At 41.1% G+C, this 21,231-nt stretch overlaps 1 protein-coding gene across 3 annotated transcripts in view; it reads right to left on the reverse strand.

The window, feature by feature from the left end:
• Positions 1-21,231, reverse strand: part of RASAL2 (RAS protein activator like 2) — a 105,391-nt gene that overhangs the window by 16,958 nt on the left and 67,202 nt on the right. For all 3 annotated transcript variants that reach the window (XM_053468719.1, XM_053468718.1, XM_053468720.1), the window contains 2 exons: positions 8,674-8,780; positions 4,630-4,742 (listed from right to left, as the gene is read on the reverse strand). In XM_053468719.1, the coding sequence (XP_053324694.1) occupies positions 4,630-4,742; positions 8,674-8,780 (220 nt within the window). The remainder of the gene's footprint in view (positions 1-4,629; positions 4,743-8,673; positions 8,781-21,231) is intronic.

Genomic DNA, 21,231 nt, shown 5'->3' on the forward strand with positions numbered 1-21,231 from the left:
CTGGCCTTTGTAAGATTTGATAATGCAGGATTACAAGCCTCTTCCCATTTCGCAGCATTTGGCCTGGGGAAAGATAATCCCAAACAGCAGGATTAAGGCAGACAGGTCACTGGCAACACCCCTGGTGGTTTAAATGAGGGGGGACATCTTCGTTACAGGGTACAAATCAGTCTATTAAACAGAAGAGCTGTATCTATTAGTTATGTTTTGGTTCTACACACACCGTTGCCTCATACAATAACTCACTAGCCAGTCAATCATCTGTAATATAATTCTTTCTGGTAGCCAGTCAGTCATCTGTAATATAATGCTTTTTAGTACAACCGGCAATTCCCTTGCCATCTGAAGGAGACAGGCACTAAATCAAGCAGACTTAAATCTATCTGTATATCTAGCTTCAGAGCTCAATGTCTACTTTACTACTCACCAAAAATATCCGTCTGCCCTCGTCACCGAAACCTATCATAACAGCCATCTGATTATTTAATGCTGTATATCACATAACCACGGCCAGAAACCCCCAAAGCTCAAACAGGAGTGTCTGGGTTTAAAATGCAATTTAAAGATCACTTTGGGACTGAATACTTTTAAGGCTATGGGACTTGCAGTTTGAGGCAACGCATTTGCCTGCTCTGGCCTCAGCATCATCCTGAACTTTCCCCAGGCATGTGTTCCTCGAGTGTAAAGGACCGGCAAGGTATCATCTTAAATAGTCCATTTAAATCTTCGTGGAGAGGAGTGTTTTATGATTGCTCAGCACGCTAAAGGACTTTATCATATTGCACTGAGATCTCAATCCGGGATTATGACCCAAAGGATAATACAGTATTAATGGGAACGCTCGGACCATCCACAGCTAAGACTCATGTTACATGCATTAGCCGATATGACGGCTTGGGGAGATCGGCAGCCAGCATCATGATGAAGCATCATCCGCACCACAAATACATCCTCTCTATGCCTTAAGAGTTTACATATTGAACCCATTTTAAGAAAAATATAATCTAGAAGATCCAGAGCAGATACCACGAAAGTGCCTGAAAATACTTATCTTGTGTAGCAGTGAGCGGGACCTCGTCTGGTTTGCTGCAACCTTGGGTTTAGATGCCCAGAGATGCAGCTAAAAGGTACAGCAGCTTCATACTGCAGCATTCGCACATACACTACCGCACCCCACAGCTGGACCATGGACCCGGCTCTCATTTATTAATTACTTAAATGCCCAGGATCTCTGCCAACTCTCCAGAGGGACTTGGCAGCTCTCAGACGTTACATTTAAGTGCTCAAGATTTATAGGGCTAGAAAAGGTGGGGACACGAGGCTAGAGAAGTCCATATAAATGCATCCCCCGCCATCTGCTGGTGCCAGTCAGTGTTTTAATGTAGTCTATTAACCATATCTCCCAGCACTTTGGTAAAAGCTTTCAAGTGCACCTACTGTGGGTCTGCATGGATTCTGAGCTGATCACGTTACATACACTGAGTTCTAACAGCAATTAAACCCTCTTTTTTTCCCCTAACCTTTTATTTGATTTTTCCAGGAAAAGCAGCTTTTCTCAGTAACTGTTCAAAGAGCTTTGTCCTTCACGTATCAATAGTAAGCATTTCTAAGGCTTGCTCCCTGTATGCACCACAAATTAGCTCTAAACCGATAGAAAATAAAGATAAATAAATGCATGGGAGATTATCCGGAGGTTATTGGTATTTTCTTTAGCTGGAGATCAGTTTCCTGAGATACCGACACATTTTTTAGAGCTTAACTTTTTGGTTGGCAAAACAAGGCACGGCTCTCCGGCACCCAGACAGTTAAAAGGTACAGTCTACATTTTAAATTTCTTTAAAAAGTAGTAGCAGGAATCCATGGACAACCAAAAGATCACCAGAACACCTCTAGATGGTCTTTAGGATGATGCAAGGGTTGATCTCCAGGGCACAATGCACAGGATGTTCCTTTACTGTTATTTTAGGATCTGTATAGTATTCACTTTATCAGAATACGTTAATTTTACACGGGCTACAAAGGGAAGGTGCCCCCCCACCAAAAAAAATGAAAGATCGAAGCTCTAGAACATACATAACACAAACAATCCAGGTATACCACATTAATATATATATATATATATATATATATATATATATATATATATATATATATAGTAAAAAAAAAAAAAAAAAAGAAAAAAAAAAAAAGAAATGGGACTTAAGCACTTCATTTTTAAAGAGAAATCTGATGCCTTGTCTATGGACATTAAAAGTAAATAAAAAAACAAACCGGTGAGCATCCAAAATCAATAAAAGAAAACATTTACCTAAAACGATAGGATATGAGTCCATCTTAATAAGGCATATAAGCAGAAAACATATTGCTATTTTAGGGAAGGATGAGAGATTATTTTTATTATATTTTGGTAGGTGATGAATAAAGCAAACATAATTCATGAAAGATGTTTTTTAGTCCCAGCATCTCGTTAAAGGCTTTATACACGATTTTGGGACAGAAAATGTTTGATGGATATATTTTACTTGGGGAAGCAGAAAAAACGTGTGCACAATAATAAGGCACATAGTATGTCTACTGATCTGCCATAGTTGGCAAAGGAAGCACTGTATACCGGTTAAGACTACATAATAAATAACTTCAATGTAATTCATTTAAAATAGGCTAAAACAAACAGTACTATTTAGCTAATGCAGTGATATATAGTGCCCATATATATTTTTTTTTATTTAGGAGGCATTAGAGCACTGGCTGTTAAAGCAAATCCCTCTCACCATAAAAAAAAGCAAAACTAGACATTCTCACAGAAACGTTTAAACAAATGTAGAGTTCTGTTTAAATAAAGGAGGAGGACTACAACACTGGAGTTTAGAGGAAGAGAGTTCCTACCGACAATCATTTACACTAATTTCAGGGTGATAAGTATTTGTTAATAAAATATCAAATAGTATTGGGGGTTCAGTGAACCTACCTACTATGGAAAGAGCTGGCAGAACGGGTTCCCCGAAATCTCATGATGGTAAATGCCATTACAGCTCATTGCCCTAACACCCCATGTACTGAACAGCCTGCACACGCAGTAATACCAGAAAATGACTCAGATTCACTTAATCTGCAGGAATCCAGCGTGTTTAGCCGTCCAGATGACAACAGAACTCAGCCCAGCTGTCAGGAGGGACGGCACTTTGGGCTAATGTGTACGGGCAATTCCTCCCCTCCCTACTTGTTACACATGGAACTAAAATGTAATGTCTTAAAAACCATCACTTTTTTTAAGTAACAGGATGGTGCAGATATTAACCGACTCCCGTCACATCACAGAATAAACCAAAGAAGGACAATCATGAAGAACACACCAAAGGAGGAAAATCATGAAGAATACCCAAGATATGCAGTTCTTCACTGATGAAGACCAGGAGAAGCCAAAGTGTTCATACGGGGTTGTTGGTTGTCTTGTACAGAGGAAATGTATTGGTTCAGGATTAGTCTGATACAGAGATGCACTGCTTTAGTCTCTAACGGCACTTGTGAGTTAAAATCTAAGACTGTCCCGAGTAGGAGACTCAACAAAGTTGTGCATTCTTGGCCAAGCTAGTGATATATAATATAATATATAATATATATATATAAGAATACAATCCACAACAAGATGTGCAAAGTTTGAACGTATAGGTATATAATATACCTGGGAACCTCCAGTCCCTGGCTACCCGGAGCCCTCCCTCTTTGGGTAGAAGGTGGGCGGTCCCTGTGATGTCAGTGGGTGGGAGGGGAAGTGGCTCCCGCGACCCACAGATTGTCTGCGGTGTCCTGGAATCTCTGGACAGAAAGTGGAGAGTTTCCAGGTACGCAGCCGGCCCTGACTATTTCGGTCATTCAGACAGCACTTTGAAGAGTACATTTGTATAATTTAATTTGTAAACACATTATTGTGACCAAGCAACCGTTCTGATCTCCTACAGAAATAGGACGTCAGGGGAGTAAAGAGGGACAGATGGGTTTGGGCCCCAAAGATGGATAAATGAGTGTATGCATGTTTTTATAATATTGCTTTATATAGCACCATTGCGCTGTACAATAGGAAGGCAGACCACTTTGACTTACAATACAATAGAGCTTACACTTACTAAGACAGAGATCCTATTCTAATGCGTCAGGCGCTAAATAAAGCCATCAATAATTTAAGATTCTATAAAACAAGAAATTCAATACACTGCTATTCTTGGTGCCGGACGAGGACATATGAAGTGAATTATATAGGGGAAGACAATTCTTCTTTCCTCTTCCAGACACTGGGATCCCTCTGTGTCATATTTAGCCCAATTATTTGACTAATTATTCCAATAAAGCAATCCTCATCCTGCCAAAAGGTTATAAATCTCAACTGCTATGCTACTTAGACAATGTCCCCCAGGGTTACTCATCACAACTATTTTTATATCCTACCCATAACTCTGCGAATTAACAAGGCTCTGGTCATTCCGCTCTCCCAGATTTATGGGGCCGTATTTCACATTGCAACGAGAATGAAATGGGCTACAGCCAAAGAGCGTAACAAAAGACAGCGGAAGAATACAGAACATGAATAAATAAACGGCTCAGACCTTCAACGCTGGAAGACATGGGACTTACCTGTCACTCTCTGTGGGTCGCAGGGACGGGAGACGAAAGCTTGTGTTCCGGTCCAGCTTAGATTGGCTTTTCGTCCTCTTAATTGAGCCTTTTAACCGTTTACTAAAGAAGCCCTTGAAAAGAAGAAAATAAAGAGAACCTGTGAGCACTGAATGGCATGTTATTTCTACTCATAGAACCAAAAGATCCAAAATGACTTCACAATTATCCCTTTCAAGGATTTTGAGCTTCCTGCAGACATCATCAGAAACTACTTACTCCGGATGCAGAGTAATAAAAGTTATTCTTGATAATGAGAGAACTGTCATTAAGCGAAGAGGGGTACTCAAATTACTGAAAAATCCCGGCATTTGGCAAAATGTACCAGGCTAAAAGAAATAAATGCCAAATACAGGCTTTTTACAGCCTAATTCACGATTAAATGAAAAATCCAACTTCACTTTCTCAAGCTCCTTACTGAGAACTATAAAGGAGTCACCGACATTAAGCCCGTCCCAAGCAAAGTCAAAAATGTTTTAAAAGTCTAATAAAATTAGTTTTTGTCATGGAAACTAAACAGATTCCTGTTTTACCAGCCAACATTTTTAGGCTTCATAAATTGCTTCCACGAAATGCTGACTTCATGGGGCCAATGAATGCTGCGGGTAAGCCAGGTGTATGTGTTGGGGCCGGAAACAAGCCCAAAAGTGTGACATCCAGCAGGTTCTGATGCCAATGAAAAGGCAAGACACAAAACAAGAGCTCGCCTCAGTTAAATTGAGGTAAAGAACTCTAGCTTAAGACCCAGAAGATCAAGATCTACTGAATCGGTTTAAAAGATGAGCCTCCCATGCTCCATCCACTGGCAACAAAGTTGGAGAGTTCTTGGCCACCGATGCACACGTAAAGATCGCTTAGTTGTTACGAATTATCTTCACGTGGGGTTTAATGCAGTTCTAGACATAAATGATCCAGGTTTCTGTGAATACAAACACCGTCACTCTCTACTAATGGGAGCTGTAATGAGAAAATCACCGTCAACAATCTACAGACATACCTCAAATGTATGCGCTAGGCATTCAGCGACACAATGCTCCATTAAACTCTCATACGCAATTCCGTGCACAATGTGTCTGTGCGCGTTAATCATAACAGATTAAAACGGATATATAGGAAATCCAGTCTATGGAGCTCCTGGTTCCAGTTAACACATTAACTGCCAATAAATGTTATTTTCTAGGTGCAATTGTCCAAATACTACTGCAAAATTACATCAGGTGCATAGCAGGTTTATATGCAACTCGGGGAGCGCATAGGACCGATTAAGGGCAAAAGGGACCTTTAAATCTCCTTCCTCTGTCAGGTTATTTAAGGAGTTTGAAGTCGAATGTTTTAACTCAATAACATCAGAATTCATTATGAAGGGCAAACCCCAAAGAGCTCCATCGGTAAGAAGGGATGAGCTGGCCCTGCATAATTCATGGTTACATTATTATTATTGATCTATGTAGAACTAAAATATTCCATCTCACTGTACAATGGCCATCACACAACAGTTTGGATACCACAAAAGGTGAGAAGGGCCCTTGACAAATGAGCTTACAATCTAGAAGACATGACGTTCCCCACACTAACACTAAAAATATATATATATATTTTTTTTCTGGTAGTAAATTATCTTTTGTTTTACTTGCAGCGTGGAATTCACTTTGGAGATATCTTAGGAATTGGATCATGATACAAGAGGACTCTGCATAATAAAAAGTAAATAAATACTTAATAGGAAGCTGTATACTAAACAGGATCATATGAACATTTTATTGCGGTGATGGCAGAAAAAGGGATATTCCGACAGAGGAAATTCAAAACTACAGCTAATGCTATTAAAGGGATATTGATTCAGAATTGTGGGAAGACAGTTGGATCGTCTTAATGCACACAGAAGGACTAGGACATTTGGTGCAAGATAATTGCATCACATTAATGTGGTGGAAATGATAGATTGTAACGTAATAGAAGCAATATGAAATTAGGTGAGAACAAGCCACTCCAGCCAGATCAAGTGCTTTATAAGATGTCAACCGGGAAACACAGGCATACATTTACAGGTATTCCTTTTCTTTGGGTTGAAAAGTGTAACATTTGCAGCTTTTTACATGACCCTATAGTTTTATATCCAACGCTAAGAAAGTTATGGGGTGCTGGAAGCCAGGTTCATATCGGGTTGAGTTCTGTAGAGCTGGGGACTGCAGGTCTACGGTTAAACTGACGAGTTACTGTGAAGTTGACTTGAGCTTAGAGTTTAACTCGGTCACGCAAGCGAGTGGACGGGTGTCACTGAGGTCTTTCAGGCAGCTAGATGAAGAGGATGGTTGTCAAATACGGAAGTTCTATTGAGCTTAATGGAGTTCTAGGTCGACTGGGCTCCTCAGGAGGAATCGATGAACCTGGAGACCTTTTTCAGCTGTGTGACGCTATCGAAAGACTCAGCAGTTTGAAACGGTGATTAGACAAGTTGCTAAATTTCAGCCAACTCAGTTAACTTGCATCAAAAGAACTTCCAACACAATACAAAAAAATATGGATTATATAGTGATTGTTTTTCAAGATCTTCAGTTTTAAAATGAATGTTTAAACAAAAAGAGGAAAACCTATTTTAGATAATTTCTTTTAAACTACCGAGCCAGGGCCTTATAGAAACATAACAGGGCTTCATATTTAGGTATTTTAAGTCTATCTGAAAAAGGAAGGCGATTCTTGTAGTGAAATCATTCCATGCCACCTGCCACCCTTCACACATCACTTGTCTCTACGATTGGTTCCTCTGGCATCACAACATGGCAAAACCCAGGTAACGCTCATTTCACTGCAATAACATGTCATTCAAACTGCCCGCAGGGTCCCCAGGAAGCAATTAAACTGGTAAATTTAACGTATGCTAATGCTGGTTCTCCCCAAGCAGGGCCTAATCAGACCCGCATGGCAACGCCTCCTGTTGTATCAGAACAGCAATGCTGCAAGCATTACTTGTTACAGGTCACAACATTGATGTCCTGAAGATTAAACAGAAACGAACCAGAGGTATTTTGTAAAGTCATGCCAGGGGCATTACTTTATAGCTTACTGTACATGAGAGGGACCAGTTCCACCGATCTTTTATACACATGCAATCCCCTTAACTCCATTTAACAGTTAAACTTATGAGTTGGGCAGATAAACCGCAGGGTCTAAGTCACAGGGCTCAGTAGAAGATATAAATGAGTGAAGAATCCATGGCACAATGTGGTTTGAAAGTAATTTATATGACTGATGAGGTGGGGCAGGTCAGGTAGAAGATACTATGAAAAGGTTTTAGTGTTCACAGGCTGATGTAGGAGAGTAAATACACGCTACAAAGTGACCTTTACCAACCATGCCACCACAGGACAAGCTTTTGGTAGGGGCGCGCTGCCCACTCCACAGGCATAAGGCAAGAGAACATGCAGTTGGGAGATCTCAGCAGGTTTCTCCTGACCTTCACTTTTGCTGACTATGTTGGCTTTTGTTACATTTAACACCGCCAAAGAAGCCAGACGGCATTCCCTCACATCCAATTACATCCTCTGCTAGACAAAAGCAGGTCCTAGCGTCCCCTGTGTTACCGCTATCAATAGCCGAGTGTTCCTTCATAATGCTGTCCTGATTCTCCACCAGATAGAAACTAAGAGCTACAAGACTGACATTTCACTCCCGTATCAAACCTTTTTTGTGGTTTTGGGAAGGGGGGGCGATGTCTGTTGCAGTTGACCATACATTCCATCCGATGCAGCCGGTGAAAAAATGACATAACCTTTAATTTCTCACTAGTTTAAACTGTTCTGGAGAAAACTCTTTTTTGTATATCCTGAAACCTCATCAGTAACCAGATGTTTTCTCCACTTGTCGACTGCTTTGCTCTGGTTGACTCAAATCTCAGATTGTAAAAAATAAACACTCCATTGCAACGTGTCTTATCTGAGTTCAGATCACAAGTCAGAACCACCCCTGCTACGAGATTTAGCAAAAAGTATCAAAGGCGGAACTTACTGAGACTTTAAAGGGAGAGGTGTTCGCAGGATCCATGGAGTTGGTCTTATCAGATGTGCTGGTTCCAGAGATACTCCTCCTCCGAGGCGATCTCTCAGCTGGCACCTCTGTGGGAAGAAAAGAAAGACGCAGAACATCAGGAAATGGTCAATATAATGAATACTCTAAAAACAACAATCAGAAGAGCTTTGGAAACCCTACAAGTGGCTCTTTGCGAACAGAACATCTCTTTGGCCATCACAGACGGAAAAGAGCAGAGAAAAGGAAACAAATTCTGAACATGGGTTTTTTTTAGCAGGTGATTTTACAGAAGAGCAAGTTTAGCAGGTGATTTCCAGACTGGAGACATTCTGAAAGTCTGTGCTTCTCAGGCATGTTACGGATGATCAAACCTGTTTGGAGTCAGAAATGACAACTCACCTCTATAAGAGGGTGAAAGTGCACGGTAGGGTAAAGACAGGCTCGGGTGAGTATATATATATCATGAAGCCCCACAATGTGACAATGATGAGAAGAAAATAAATAGGAACTTATACAGTAACACTATATTCAAATGATACTATGCCATGTAAATAAATAAAAGTAGCTCACAGATTTTAAGCTACATCAGAAAATAAAAAAGCATGTTAACAGTTCTCATTTGTTAAAATAGATTAGGCTCATTAAATAGATGTCACAAAAGTCACAGCGGCTAGCTAAGGGGTGAGAATTAGACACACACATTCTACACACCCCGACCCACACATGGCAAAGCTATCCTCACCTTTATCACACGTGCTGCCCATCTCCACACGAAAGGCAGGGAGAAGCTAACTTCGAAGCTTCAACCAATAATTAAGCAAAAAGGAGCCGGAGTCACATCCTACGGAGTTCTCGATCGTCACTGGAGAGCACACAAGTAATCGCAGCATGGCATATTCCAGCGCTCTCACAAAACCGACGCAGCTAGAGCGAACGATCCTGGCCTTTTGGCCCAAGGGATCCGTGCTACTTCCAAATCAGAGAAAGCTGGATCCGATCCTTCCGCTCCCCCTCCCTGTGCCAGTGTGCAGAGAGCAAGAAGACACACATAAGACTGCAGCTATTCAATCAATCGCCTCCACCGCACATCCTCATTAGTTATCATCAAGCTATTTACAGACGCCGAAACACCCTCTCGTTCTTTAAAGAAAAAGTCATGAATGCGCCCCAATCTAGGCAAACAATACGCACTTAGAGAAGAGTACTGCCAGTCTGTGCCAGTACAAAAACCGTTCTCCTCCAAGGGCAAATTATCTCTCTACACTGTGATCAACACATTCACAGACTTTGAAAGGGAATAAATACAAAGCAGTCATCTGGTGACCATAGTTTGTTCGTTAGAAATATAAATGTGTTTCCAAAGAACAATAAAATGTTTAAAGAGCATTTTCTGTAGCAAATATAAAGTACACAAAACGCTACCCCCCCCCCAAAAAAAAACTTTGTGTTCTAAAGAAGACAACATAAGAAGATAAATGAATAAGCATGAGGACTAAAGCGCCGGGAGAGACATAACATAAAGAAAAGTTAACTACACAAAAGCCAAACAAGTGAGAGAAGGAACTGTAGATCGATGCAGCAAATGCTTTCCTGGGGAGCGCTCTGTGCAATTTGATCCCCCGCCTGCCAGAGCACCATAGAAAGATTAGCCGTTATCAGTCCGTACCCGGCATCCCACCTATCACCGAAGATCACAGAAGAACAGCAAGACAGGCAAGCATTTTTTCCCAAGACTGCAAGCATTAACCGCAGAATTCAATCTAAACAGTTGAATAAAAAGAACAGTTCGGCTTCACTACAAAGAAGATGATGTGGTCTGGCAACTTAAAATTATAGGAATGATCATATGGTAAATAGATAAAATACAGCATCCTGTGCTCTTTGATATCCTCCGACATTTCCCCCCAAAACATAGCTCTCGCAGTAAAGGACCTGGGATAATGCAAGACCCTAGAATTCAGAGATTTGAAGGTATTGCTTTGTATGGGGGGCAGATAAGCTGTAGATAGAGTTACGAAGCAGCCATCCTTAGAATTGAGCTTCCCCTATAGTTGGCTTGCCCGTCTAAACCCTTTACATGCTGCATTCTCCTTTGGCATTATCACCTGCTGAAACATTAATGCAGCTTCCCCCATCCACCTCCCCGCTGCTTGCTGGTTTCCATTTCATCTCGGGCCAGGTCGGCACTCAGTCCAAAGGCTGAACTGCAGCCGCTAAATACGGACCTGGGCTTTCTTCCTTTTGCACAACAAAAAGCACAAATACATTAAAGCAAAAAAAAATATCTAAATCAAATTAATGGTTTAAAAAGACAGCGCGCTCACTTGGCCGCCGCAGTTGCCGGGGAATTTTACAGCATGCCAAACAGAAGGCTCCGGCTACGTGAGTCAGCATGCGGCTGGGAGCGGGCATCGCCAGAGCATTCCGCAGATATGAAAGGAACGCTGAAGACTATGACCCTGAGCCGCTCATCGGGACAGCAGCCTTTCACGTCTGATCGGTGACACAGTAACAGCAGGATGTGTTAGACAGGGATGCAGCCAACATTAACACATGCAGATAAGTGGTTAATACATGGGCGAGCAATGAAAGGGTTAAAAAGACAAGTAGCAGCATGTATATGCAAGCTATAGTGGGTATGCATATCCTGCATAATGGGTTAATACATTGACAACCTTTAGAACCAGTGAATTGTCCAACACAGAGGAGGTTATTTTATATGCATCCGCCTAAAGAGGGGGTCTGATAATCAGATTGACACATTTGGCCCATCTAGTCAGTCCGTTTTTTTCTGATGTAAAGACTCAGATCTTAATCAGTCCTTGATCGTGTCTTAGATTCAGGATAACTGTATGCCTATCCCATGTGTGTTTCGATTCCTTCACTGTATTAGCCTCTACCACTTATGCTGGGAGGCTGTCCCAGGTATCTACCACACTCTTAGTAAAAGTAAAACTTCCGTTACATTTAAACATCAGACCCACTAGTTTTAACTTAAAGCTAACATTCCTCCTCCTTGAAATGTTAATATGTTTACCACATTCAAAACTGAAAGGCAAAAGAAACAGCTTTGCACACTTATTTATTTGTGATTAATGTTACAGGAAATACAAGTGAACTTAATAATACGCTTCACGGGGACCTGCGGGACATTTCCTCTCTGGGCGATGGGAATAGACAGATGCCGATCCAAACTCAGGGCAACGGGCAGACTCTCACGAACGAGCCATTTTCTTAATAAATGTTGTGGAAAGGCACAGCCATTAACTCATTTACATATGATTAACGCAACCTTTCGGCGAGGCGAGGACCTGTCACGGCGCTGATCAGGGCTGTCGGGAGCACAGCGGCACATCATGTAAATTTGGGGATCTTTTCAATGCATTTACATAATGTCTAAATGCGAACCTCATCATGGATTCATCGAGGAACGCAGTCGATTGATATATTTATATAAGCGGCACTGGTTTATTTTAGGATCGGAAATTTCCATTTTCAGGATTTTTTTTTTTTTTTTTTAAAAACTCTATCCAAAGTTGCCTTACGAAAAAATTATTAAATGGGACAAAAAAAAACTACTGAAAAAAAAAATACCCAAAGTCATTTGCCGTGTACTGATGCTCACTTGCCCCTATAAAACCCATAAGCACAGTGCTAGCAGACTCCCATAATCCCCAGCCAGACACAGTATTACACAGTGCTAACACTTGGTGAAGGTAAGTTGGTGATAGCTCTAATTAAATGACTGGGCTAAAAGACTGGAGTCAGATATAAATAAAACAATACATAACATTTGATATTGATCTCCAGTATATATATATATATATATATATATATATATATATATATATATATATATATATATATATATATATATATATATATATATATAAAAACAAACAAACAGGGCGCTTGTACGGTGTCACTATCACCCGACGCGTTTCACCGACAGTCAGCATGAAAAGCTTTATATTATTTGCAGCACTGAGAAATTAGTAAAGCTTCTTGTTATTTTACCTAGTTTAGCGAGCAGCATATTCTGTATCCCAAACTACTTTCTACTTGTTGCTTTTCAGTTTCTTCAAAAGGTGGTAGTCAGTACTAGGAACAGAATCCCAGCAGGAGGGATAAAGTAGTGCTCCTGGTATTAGTAGCCAATGTTTCACCCGTCAGATTGAGAGCATTTTGTAATTCACAGTTAGAAAAGGTTGAAAGGCATTAAGGGATTGAGAGTTGGGAGAGCACGCACAATCCAATCACATCACCTCTCCGTGCAATACAGATTTAGAATCTCATCTAATCCGCAGGAGATCACGGAGCTCCCTTACTGTCCACAATCATTAACAAGTGAGAATACACAACCCCCCGACCAGAAATGTGTCATATAGGAATCTGGGCCACCGTCTACAGTTAAAGAAACACGGACAATCTATACTTCCCTAATATACATATATGTAAAAGACTCATCGTTATTTAGTATTCAAATGACGAGGAAGATTCTACAAATTAAACAAGGCTATAATAGTGTTATTTGTGCCATATATATATATATATATATATATATATATATATATATATATATAAAAGGCCTGGCTATACGTCAGGCTATACGTCAGTGACTCTCGAGCCCATAAGAAAGAACATGCTTCCCCACATTCTTTTTACCCAAACCCAATCATAGGAACAGGTTCACCCCCCTGTATGGACTCTAAAAAAAAATCATACATTTTAGAAATCTAGGAAGAAAATATACAACACTAACCATATAGAATAGAATGAAGTCCAACTGATATACAAGAACTGAACCCTAATGTTTTTTATCTACAGACAAACAGCACCCCCTGCTGGAGATAAACAAACGACAAATCTGGGAGAGAGGGGCAGAAGATCTGTAAACATATAGAGCCAAAAATAATTTGGAAAACTCATTCCCTGAAATTACCAGTAATGTCAACTCCTGTGACACTCAGCCACAGTTAGGCTGAGCACCAGGGTAATCATAGTTAAAAGACTGGCAGGGTCACACGGTTAGGCCTGACAGTGTGCTCCAAACTGTACTGCGCTGCCGGTGTGGTTGATGGGGAACTGACTAACCTCATGGTTGCTGTCCACAGACGGGAGTCCTGAAGCACTTTAGGAAAAAGTAACAGTGAAGCAATCCAAACCATGCTAGCGCTATCCTTTATTATACATTAAAATGCTGAGGCTAAACGACAAACGGCAGTAAAAACGCACCGAGACGTAATATTTGCTCTAATGTAGAAAAAGGCTAACTGTGCGGGTGGCTGAGTGTTAAACTCCTTCGCTGGAGTGGAACTAAAGTTGATGCTAATGGCTCATTAGCTACAGCGCCCAAAGTCTTCTACCAGCTCTCCTCCAGAACAAGTGGCATTTAATCAGCTTTCCATCTCACAAACTACACAAAAAGGAAAAAGAGAAAAGTGATGAACGATGCAAAGATGAAGGAGGAGAGGAGGAGACAACGGACACAAACTGGGATACAACTTGAGATCCCCCAACAATTACATAGCAATCAAAGGCTTGGACGCCAGATCAAGACCAAGACCGATCACGTGGCACACAAAGGGTTAGACACAAGAGTCGTCACAAATACAGAGCCGCTTGCTGGCCCTTCAGATAAATTACACTGGACATTACTGCCAGACTCTGCCTGTATCGATCTGCCATCTGCCAACCCCGTTTCCTCCGCCAGCCACTTTCCACAGCGAGTTCATAGTAATTAACATTCACTCAGGGACTTTTAAGCATCTTCAAAGTAGTGAAGGACTGTGCCAGGGTACCGAGCACTCACACTACAGCGTATCGGGGGATATTCACGGAACCCTTTCAACTTTATAAATTCAGCAGGCATTATGAAGGTCTGATGCCAATGAGTTGGTACGGCAACAATGGTTAAGTCGGCCATGCACAAAACACACAATCTAATTGCAGCAATACTGAAGAACAATTATGGGGGGACATCTCTACCCTCTATTGTGCAAACACAACAAATTTGCACATACGTTACATATATATGTATGCATAGGTACATGCGTGCGTGGAGTGTGTGCATGAGCGCGTGTGTACGTATGCACGTATATTATATTTATTACCCATCACTTTAACAAGCAGCGTTCGAGCGGAAAGCTCTTCTTCTCGAAACCCAGCACAATGATATTTTCTGCTCCATCAATTAAATTGATTCGCCCAAAACATTTCTTTTTGTGTGACTGCCGTACCAAGAAACGACAGGAGGCTCCTCTCCTCCTCCGTACTGCTGTCCAGCCACTCCGCGCCGCCTGGAGATGGGAAACTCATGCTCTGTCCTGAAAAGTTTCCCACGTGGAAGACTACACCCCTCCGCACCGGCTGCTTTCCTGAGCCCAGCGGTGACAACTTGCAGTGGGGATCGAGGGCCGGGATTCCAAAGGCAAAGCTATAGAGATCAGGGGTAATCGGTTTTATTTGAGTGCTTTTTGCAGCAGGTAGCACTTGCTGGCATGGCTGAGGATTAAAAGGACTCAAGATGAAGGCTAAAAAAAACAAGGAAAGAAAATGAATGCCAATGGGTCTAAATAATATTTCTCTGTGCTGAAATCAAGGACTAATAAACAGCCCCATTTATCACTGGAAATGCTGAGTCAACTAAATCCAAAGGGGGAGACAGAAGCGTGAGCAGCGCAGTTCTCCTGATCCAGTCCGCGTTGAAGCATTGTCTCCTTTCTGCACAAGCAGGTTCATCAATCTATGATTAGGAAGCACCGGATGCTCCCGTCCTACCTCCTTTCCCAAGCCAATCTTCCTCCTCCTTGTAGCCCCTACTTAGATTGTGACGGCTGCATTGATCGGCAATAATGGAATCCGCAGTTAAGTGCCAAGAACGACATTAAAGGCTATTCCAGCGTGCTCACAAAACCGGGCTGGTCGGATGCCCAGCTTTGCCTTCCGGTGCTTATACTCGGTGGGAATATGAGGCTGGGGAGTGCGGCTGAAGGAGTGGAAGGAACATTCGCTATGTGGCTCATTGGAAGGAATACTCCATTTAAACAGGCAGCACAGCTTTTTTTCGGTGTTGCTGAAGCTTTGCTTGCTGTAGAGAGGGAAGCCCTTAACAGAAAGGAGGTAGCATGGTTTTTCTGGGGTAACACCTTGCAACGCAAAAGGTACCTGGACAAAGACTGGTGACACGGCAAACCTGTTTAATGAGCACACTGTCTTTGTTCTGTACCTTCTTTAAATTATGACACATCCCTTTTAATACTTTTATTAGCGATATTATAAAAGATCTTAAAGGTAAAGAATGCAGATGATACAGAGGTCTGCAACAGGGTGGAACAAGTCAAATGGCAGCGATTTATATAAATTAGAAGAATGGTCGCAAGTATGGCAGCAGCAGTTTAATGCTGATAAATGTAAAACAACGCACTTGGGAAGTCAGAATGCTAAGGCAGAATATAGCACTGGGGACACTGTTCTGTCAGTGATAAGGAGTAATTATTTCTGATGACTTAAAAGTAAGCAAGCAATGCAATAAAGAGCCACAAAAAGCCAGCAGGGTGCAGGGATGTATAGCGAGAGGCATTAGTAGCAGGAAGAGGTATCTCTGATCAGGCCTCACCTAGAGTTCTGGACACCCCATCTCCGAAAGTTTGACACATCGGAGAGAGTTCAGAAGAGGGCTACCAAATTAATTTTCTCCTGCAAACCAATCAGGAAAGACTAAACGGATCTCAGTATATATATATATATATATATATATATATATATATATATATATATATATAGAGCTTGGAAGAGAGAAGGAAGAGATAAAACCATTTAAAAGGAAACACGAAGCAATTTAATTCAAAAGAGGAGAAATGTTACGACAAGGGGTTATAATCATAATCTGGACGGCCAGATGATTAGATTTAACGTAAGGAAGTTTTACTTTACAGTGGGGGTGGTAGACGAGATGGGTCCAACGGTTATCTGCTGTCGAGCTCTTTTTGTTGGGAAAAAAAATAAAGTTAGTATATCTAAGTATATTCTGAGTTTGAAAGACTAAAGGTGCCTTTAGACGTTATCACAGTAATGGCCGTGTCAGCTGCTGACTGCTTTTCCCATGATGCTCCACCAGCCGTTTGGTAGATGGCCGGAGAGTGCTTTATGGCCCCCGCTCGTCAAAACTTGTTTTAGGGGCCATTTAATGAGCAAGAGCACAAAGAGACATCTCACCGAGCTGCTTTTTTGGATTATAGCCATACAATCGAGTTGTTTAGTTGGGTGAGCATTCCATGGGGGTCCGATCCTCCTGATTGCCGTGATATGCGGTCTTTCACAGATGAGACCAAAGAAACATGCCCCGAGCATAAGTCCACTCAACTGCCATCTACATTTAATGCTCTGGTGTTTATGACTCTCAGACCCACCGCTACATGTGTTAGATACGTCCACGCCGGCACAAGTGTATTTTTCCAAATGACTCGGAGGCCACGGGTGGCCATAAATACATTGAGTTTTTGAATATACGACTGGTCAGAGCAGATTTAATGGACTCTGCACATTACTCCAGCCCACACCAAACGCGTGCGGTCGCTTAATGATCTGTTTGAGGCGGAACAAATTAACAGCACCATGCGGGTAGGAAACACAAGGCGCACAATAAACATGCCAGACTCGCGGGTTTCCAAATTAAAACGTCCAAAACAATGAATGTATAACGTGGCCTAATCGCTTAGCAAAAGTATCAATCACCAAAACGCTGCCTTTTAAGTTACCTTTCATGTTTGTGTAAAAGGCCTTTCAATCAGCCCTAATTACAGCTCCAGAGCAATCGCAGGGAGACGGACATGGCGGGTGTTATTGGTCACACAGCTTTGTAGGCATCTCATTTACCATCTCAGCAGGAGAAAGGACACGGCACAGGAGTTAATGTGATGTCATTCTGCGAAAACTCCTTTTGAGCAACATCACCCCCGCCCTTTTAAGCTGCTTAAGTAAGGGAATTTGGCACTCGTTTTTATCTCCAGGATTTCTTCCATTGTCCAGAAAGTAGCGACCCCCCCCCCCTCAAAAGCTGCCTATAAGCAATCAGCAACTTTTTAATCATCATACTCATGTTTCAAAATAGCTTATCAATCAAGCCAGTTTTGGTGTCCTAGTAAATGGGGAAAGAAAAAAACCAAAACATTTTTGTTACTGCGTTACTATAATCCAAAATAAAGCACAGCAGTAAGGAGTTGCTTTATGGCACTTCTCACTTAAAGGCATTTAACCCATGTTATCTCAGGCAGGCCAGGCATGTGTTAATCCAAAGCGATGGAAAAGCTCCTGAATATTACACAACAGGCAATACTTGATCCAAAAGAATAAGTCAGCCATAGCCACGAGACTTTACACACACGGACATCCTTACATGTAAAGATGAATGATCTATGAATTATATGAAGCTTGTATGCGATAACACACATCTATTGAATGGTCTGTGTGACATTATAGAGGGTCCTGCACAAGCCCTTCCTGGCAACTATTTAAAAAAATACAAAAAGATGCAATTTATTTGCCAGCCCAAGGAATATATGGAAACGGTACACCCGAATGTACCTTTAAAAACAAAAATTTGCATTATAGGTGCAACTACACATCATAGTTTCACAAAAACACATGATTTGGCATAAAACCAGGAGCAATAATGCACAGCCGCTTACTGACCAAGCAGTATACAGAATCAATGAGATCAGAGATCCCTCGCATGTATCAGCGCTGTCATAAACCATTATGTCATGATTCTGTATTTCACCCTTTGAACTCCAGTAGTATACAGCCCTCCCGTTATAGTAATTATAAGAGAGAGGAAGGGAAGATCATGATGTCTGGGTTTTAGCAACAATCAATATCTTTCCAGCCGAAAAACAAAATCAAAGAATTTTCAGATTTAACCCCCTCCTTACAAATAACACAACATATGGATCAGGTGCCCAGGAAAGACAATACATTCTGGTCAGTCATCTCATATCTACCCGTTATGTTGGTATTGATGCCCCCTCACTGGTGCATCGGCATGTATAGTAAATTATAACATACATATACGAGGAGAAACTGGCAAGTTCAAAAAGGTTTCTAAAAATCAGAATGGAGGACAGCCTCTGAATAAAGCAATTTATTTAAACTCACAAATAAAACAACCTTTAGGAACACCTCCGTGGCCCGATGGTTTGTGTCACAGTGCGCCGGGAACCCCCAAAGCATTTGCAACAGAGACCAAGTGACGTTTTTAAGTACCTATGATGGCTGGAGCGTCCCTTTAAGTTTTGATAACGGAGCAGTAGGCAACTCAATCGCCTTGGCTGGTATCTGAGTGAAAACCTGATACATACGGTAATCTGTGACAACAAATAATCCACAGAGGAGACTTAAAAGTCATAAATACATATGCAATGCAGTAGTTTGAAAATGATGTCATAATGTAAATAAATCAAACGGGGGGGGGTGGGAAGCATATGAAAACTCAATTTATTGGCTCTCGTATTGACTTATTGCAGCTCCTCCAGGAACTGCTTACACTGCAGAATCCGCTGGCCCCTATGCAAACACATTAGATCCTGTATAAAGCAGTCAATAATTTATAGAGCTCAAATCTAATGTGAATAAGGGCTGAAGGCTGTATAAAGCTGTTTTTTTGTACTCCAAGACCATGACGTTGTCAAATATATCAGTTACCCAACACCATCAATACAAATGGGTATCCTTAAACAAGAGAAGGTCTATAAAAACTCAAGGGTGGGGCTGTATGTTCCAAACAACAAACACCGCATTAATAAATGATAATCAGAATACAAATGTATAACAAGATGACAACCAAAAGGAGAGGAAGTACATGCCATAGGCGCAAGAGAGTCTAGGGTACCCTGAAGAGCCTCCCGTAACATCATTTCCAATAAAACCCTTTCTTCCCAACGTCTGTGTTAAAGTATTCTTTGTTTCGTCCCCCAAAGCCCTAGCATTTGCACTAAGAACATTTAAGAACTAGCAGCGAAACCTCCCAACACCCAAGTACATTCCTACTCCTCTACACCAGCCGTTCAGATCATGTTATGTTCCGTGCGAGCAGACCGACAAGTCTAACGGGGGACTTTAATCCATATGCACTGCACAGCTATATATACACATATACATAAACACCGTGTAGTCTGCCAGCTGACTCTCCATGAAAAACAAAACCGCTGAGAATTTTGTTATTTTCCTCTTGGCTGAAATACAGCCAACCAGCGACATTTAAACAGAACTATTATTATACGTTTGCGGAGGAATGAAAATAACGAATGAGGTAGGTGGTCATTGAAGGGTTAAGTGCATCTTGTAGACTAGAGGAAGGAACTTAAATTTAGGACAGTGGCTGCTTTGTCTGCTCTCATTCTTATACGCAAGTGCAATGCTATAAATATTCATTGCGTAGAACGCTCTTTTGCAGATAGGAAGGTAAATTTTTTCCCATAATAAGAAGAAGTGAGGAGGGTGCAACAGAAATGAGAGTAACCGGTACACGCCTGGCGCAACTCAGGCAGATTATAATTTTTAGAATGTAACCATAGTTATGAACGACACCATGAGAGGCAGATTGTGTGATGACTGCATTCAAAATGACATTCACGCCGATCAACACTTTGACCTACGATTAAACAAGTATTCCAATTCCAAATGATCCCAAACTAAATAACAAGGAACTTGTATGAACAGCCAATTTAATACAGCAAAAAAGAAGCTATTACCAGCAGTGTTTTAAATATATATATATATATATATATTTATATATATATATATTTATATATATCGATATGCATTTGAATTTATTCCTATTGGGTTTATTTGAGGCATGCATACTGGTACTAATACTTTGTATTATGGATAAAGTGTGACTTTTATGAACTGCCTTCCAAATGTGTTTAGATTACACCTTCAGGCTTTGTCACAAGGGCTGTCGTTAGACTTTCCACGTGAAACCACGTTTCTCTCTTTTTTACAGTCTAACAGTCCATAAACATAGCAAAACACCATGTCAGAAATCCTCCATCGCCACTAGGGAGGAAAAAGTCCAGCCCTGAGTATGGGTCTCAGGCCCCAGGGGTTGTCATTCTGGACACCCAGCTGTTGATGGTGGATTAAACATACATCAATACTGGCCTACAGAAAATCATTCAGAATCTTGTACATCTCCTGCCCATTCCAATCATATGAATTCACTAAAAAATAAATAAAAAATTATACATTTATACATACATATATATATCACAGTTGTACCCAGATATTATATATATATATATCACAGATGTACCCAGATAGATATATATATAATATCTGGGTACAACTGTGATAAGCTTCATGTGGGTATTTATGAACATTGTTTGGATAAAAAGATATGAGACTACATTTTTTTCCCCTAAAAAGTAGGGGCAATAAATGACCCCAATTTCACAGGATTTCCGCAAGCTGCTAAGACATCGGTGAATTTGCTGAATACATCACATAATAACATAATATTTTATTAGGGCACAAGCA

Source organism: Spea bombifrons, chromosome 6 (genome assembly GCF_027358695.1).
Source record: "Spea bombifrons isolate aSpeBom1 chromosome 6, aSpeBom1.2.pri, whole genome shotgun sequence".
Taxonomy (NCBI): Eukaryota; Metazoa; Chordata; class Amphibia; order Anura; family Pelobatidae; genus Spea; species Spea bombifrons.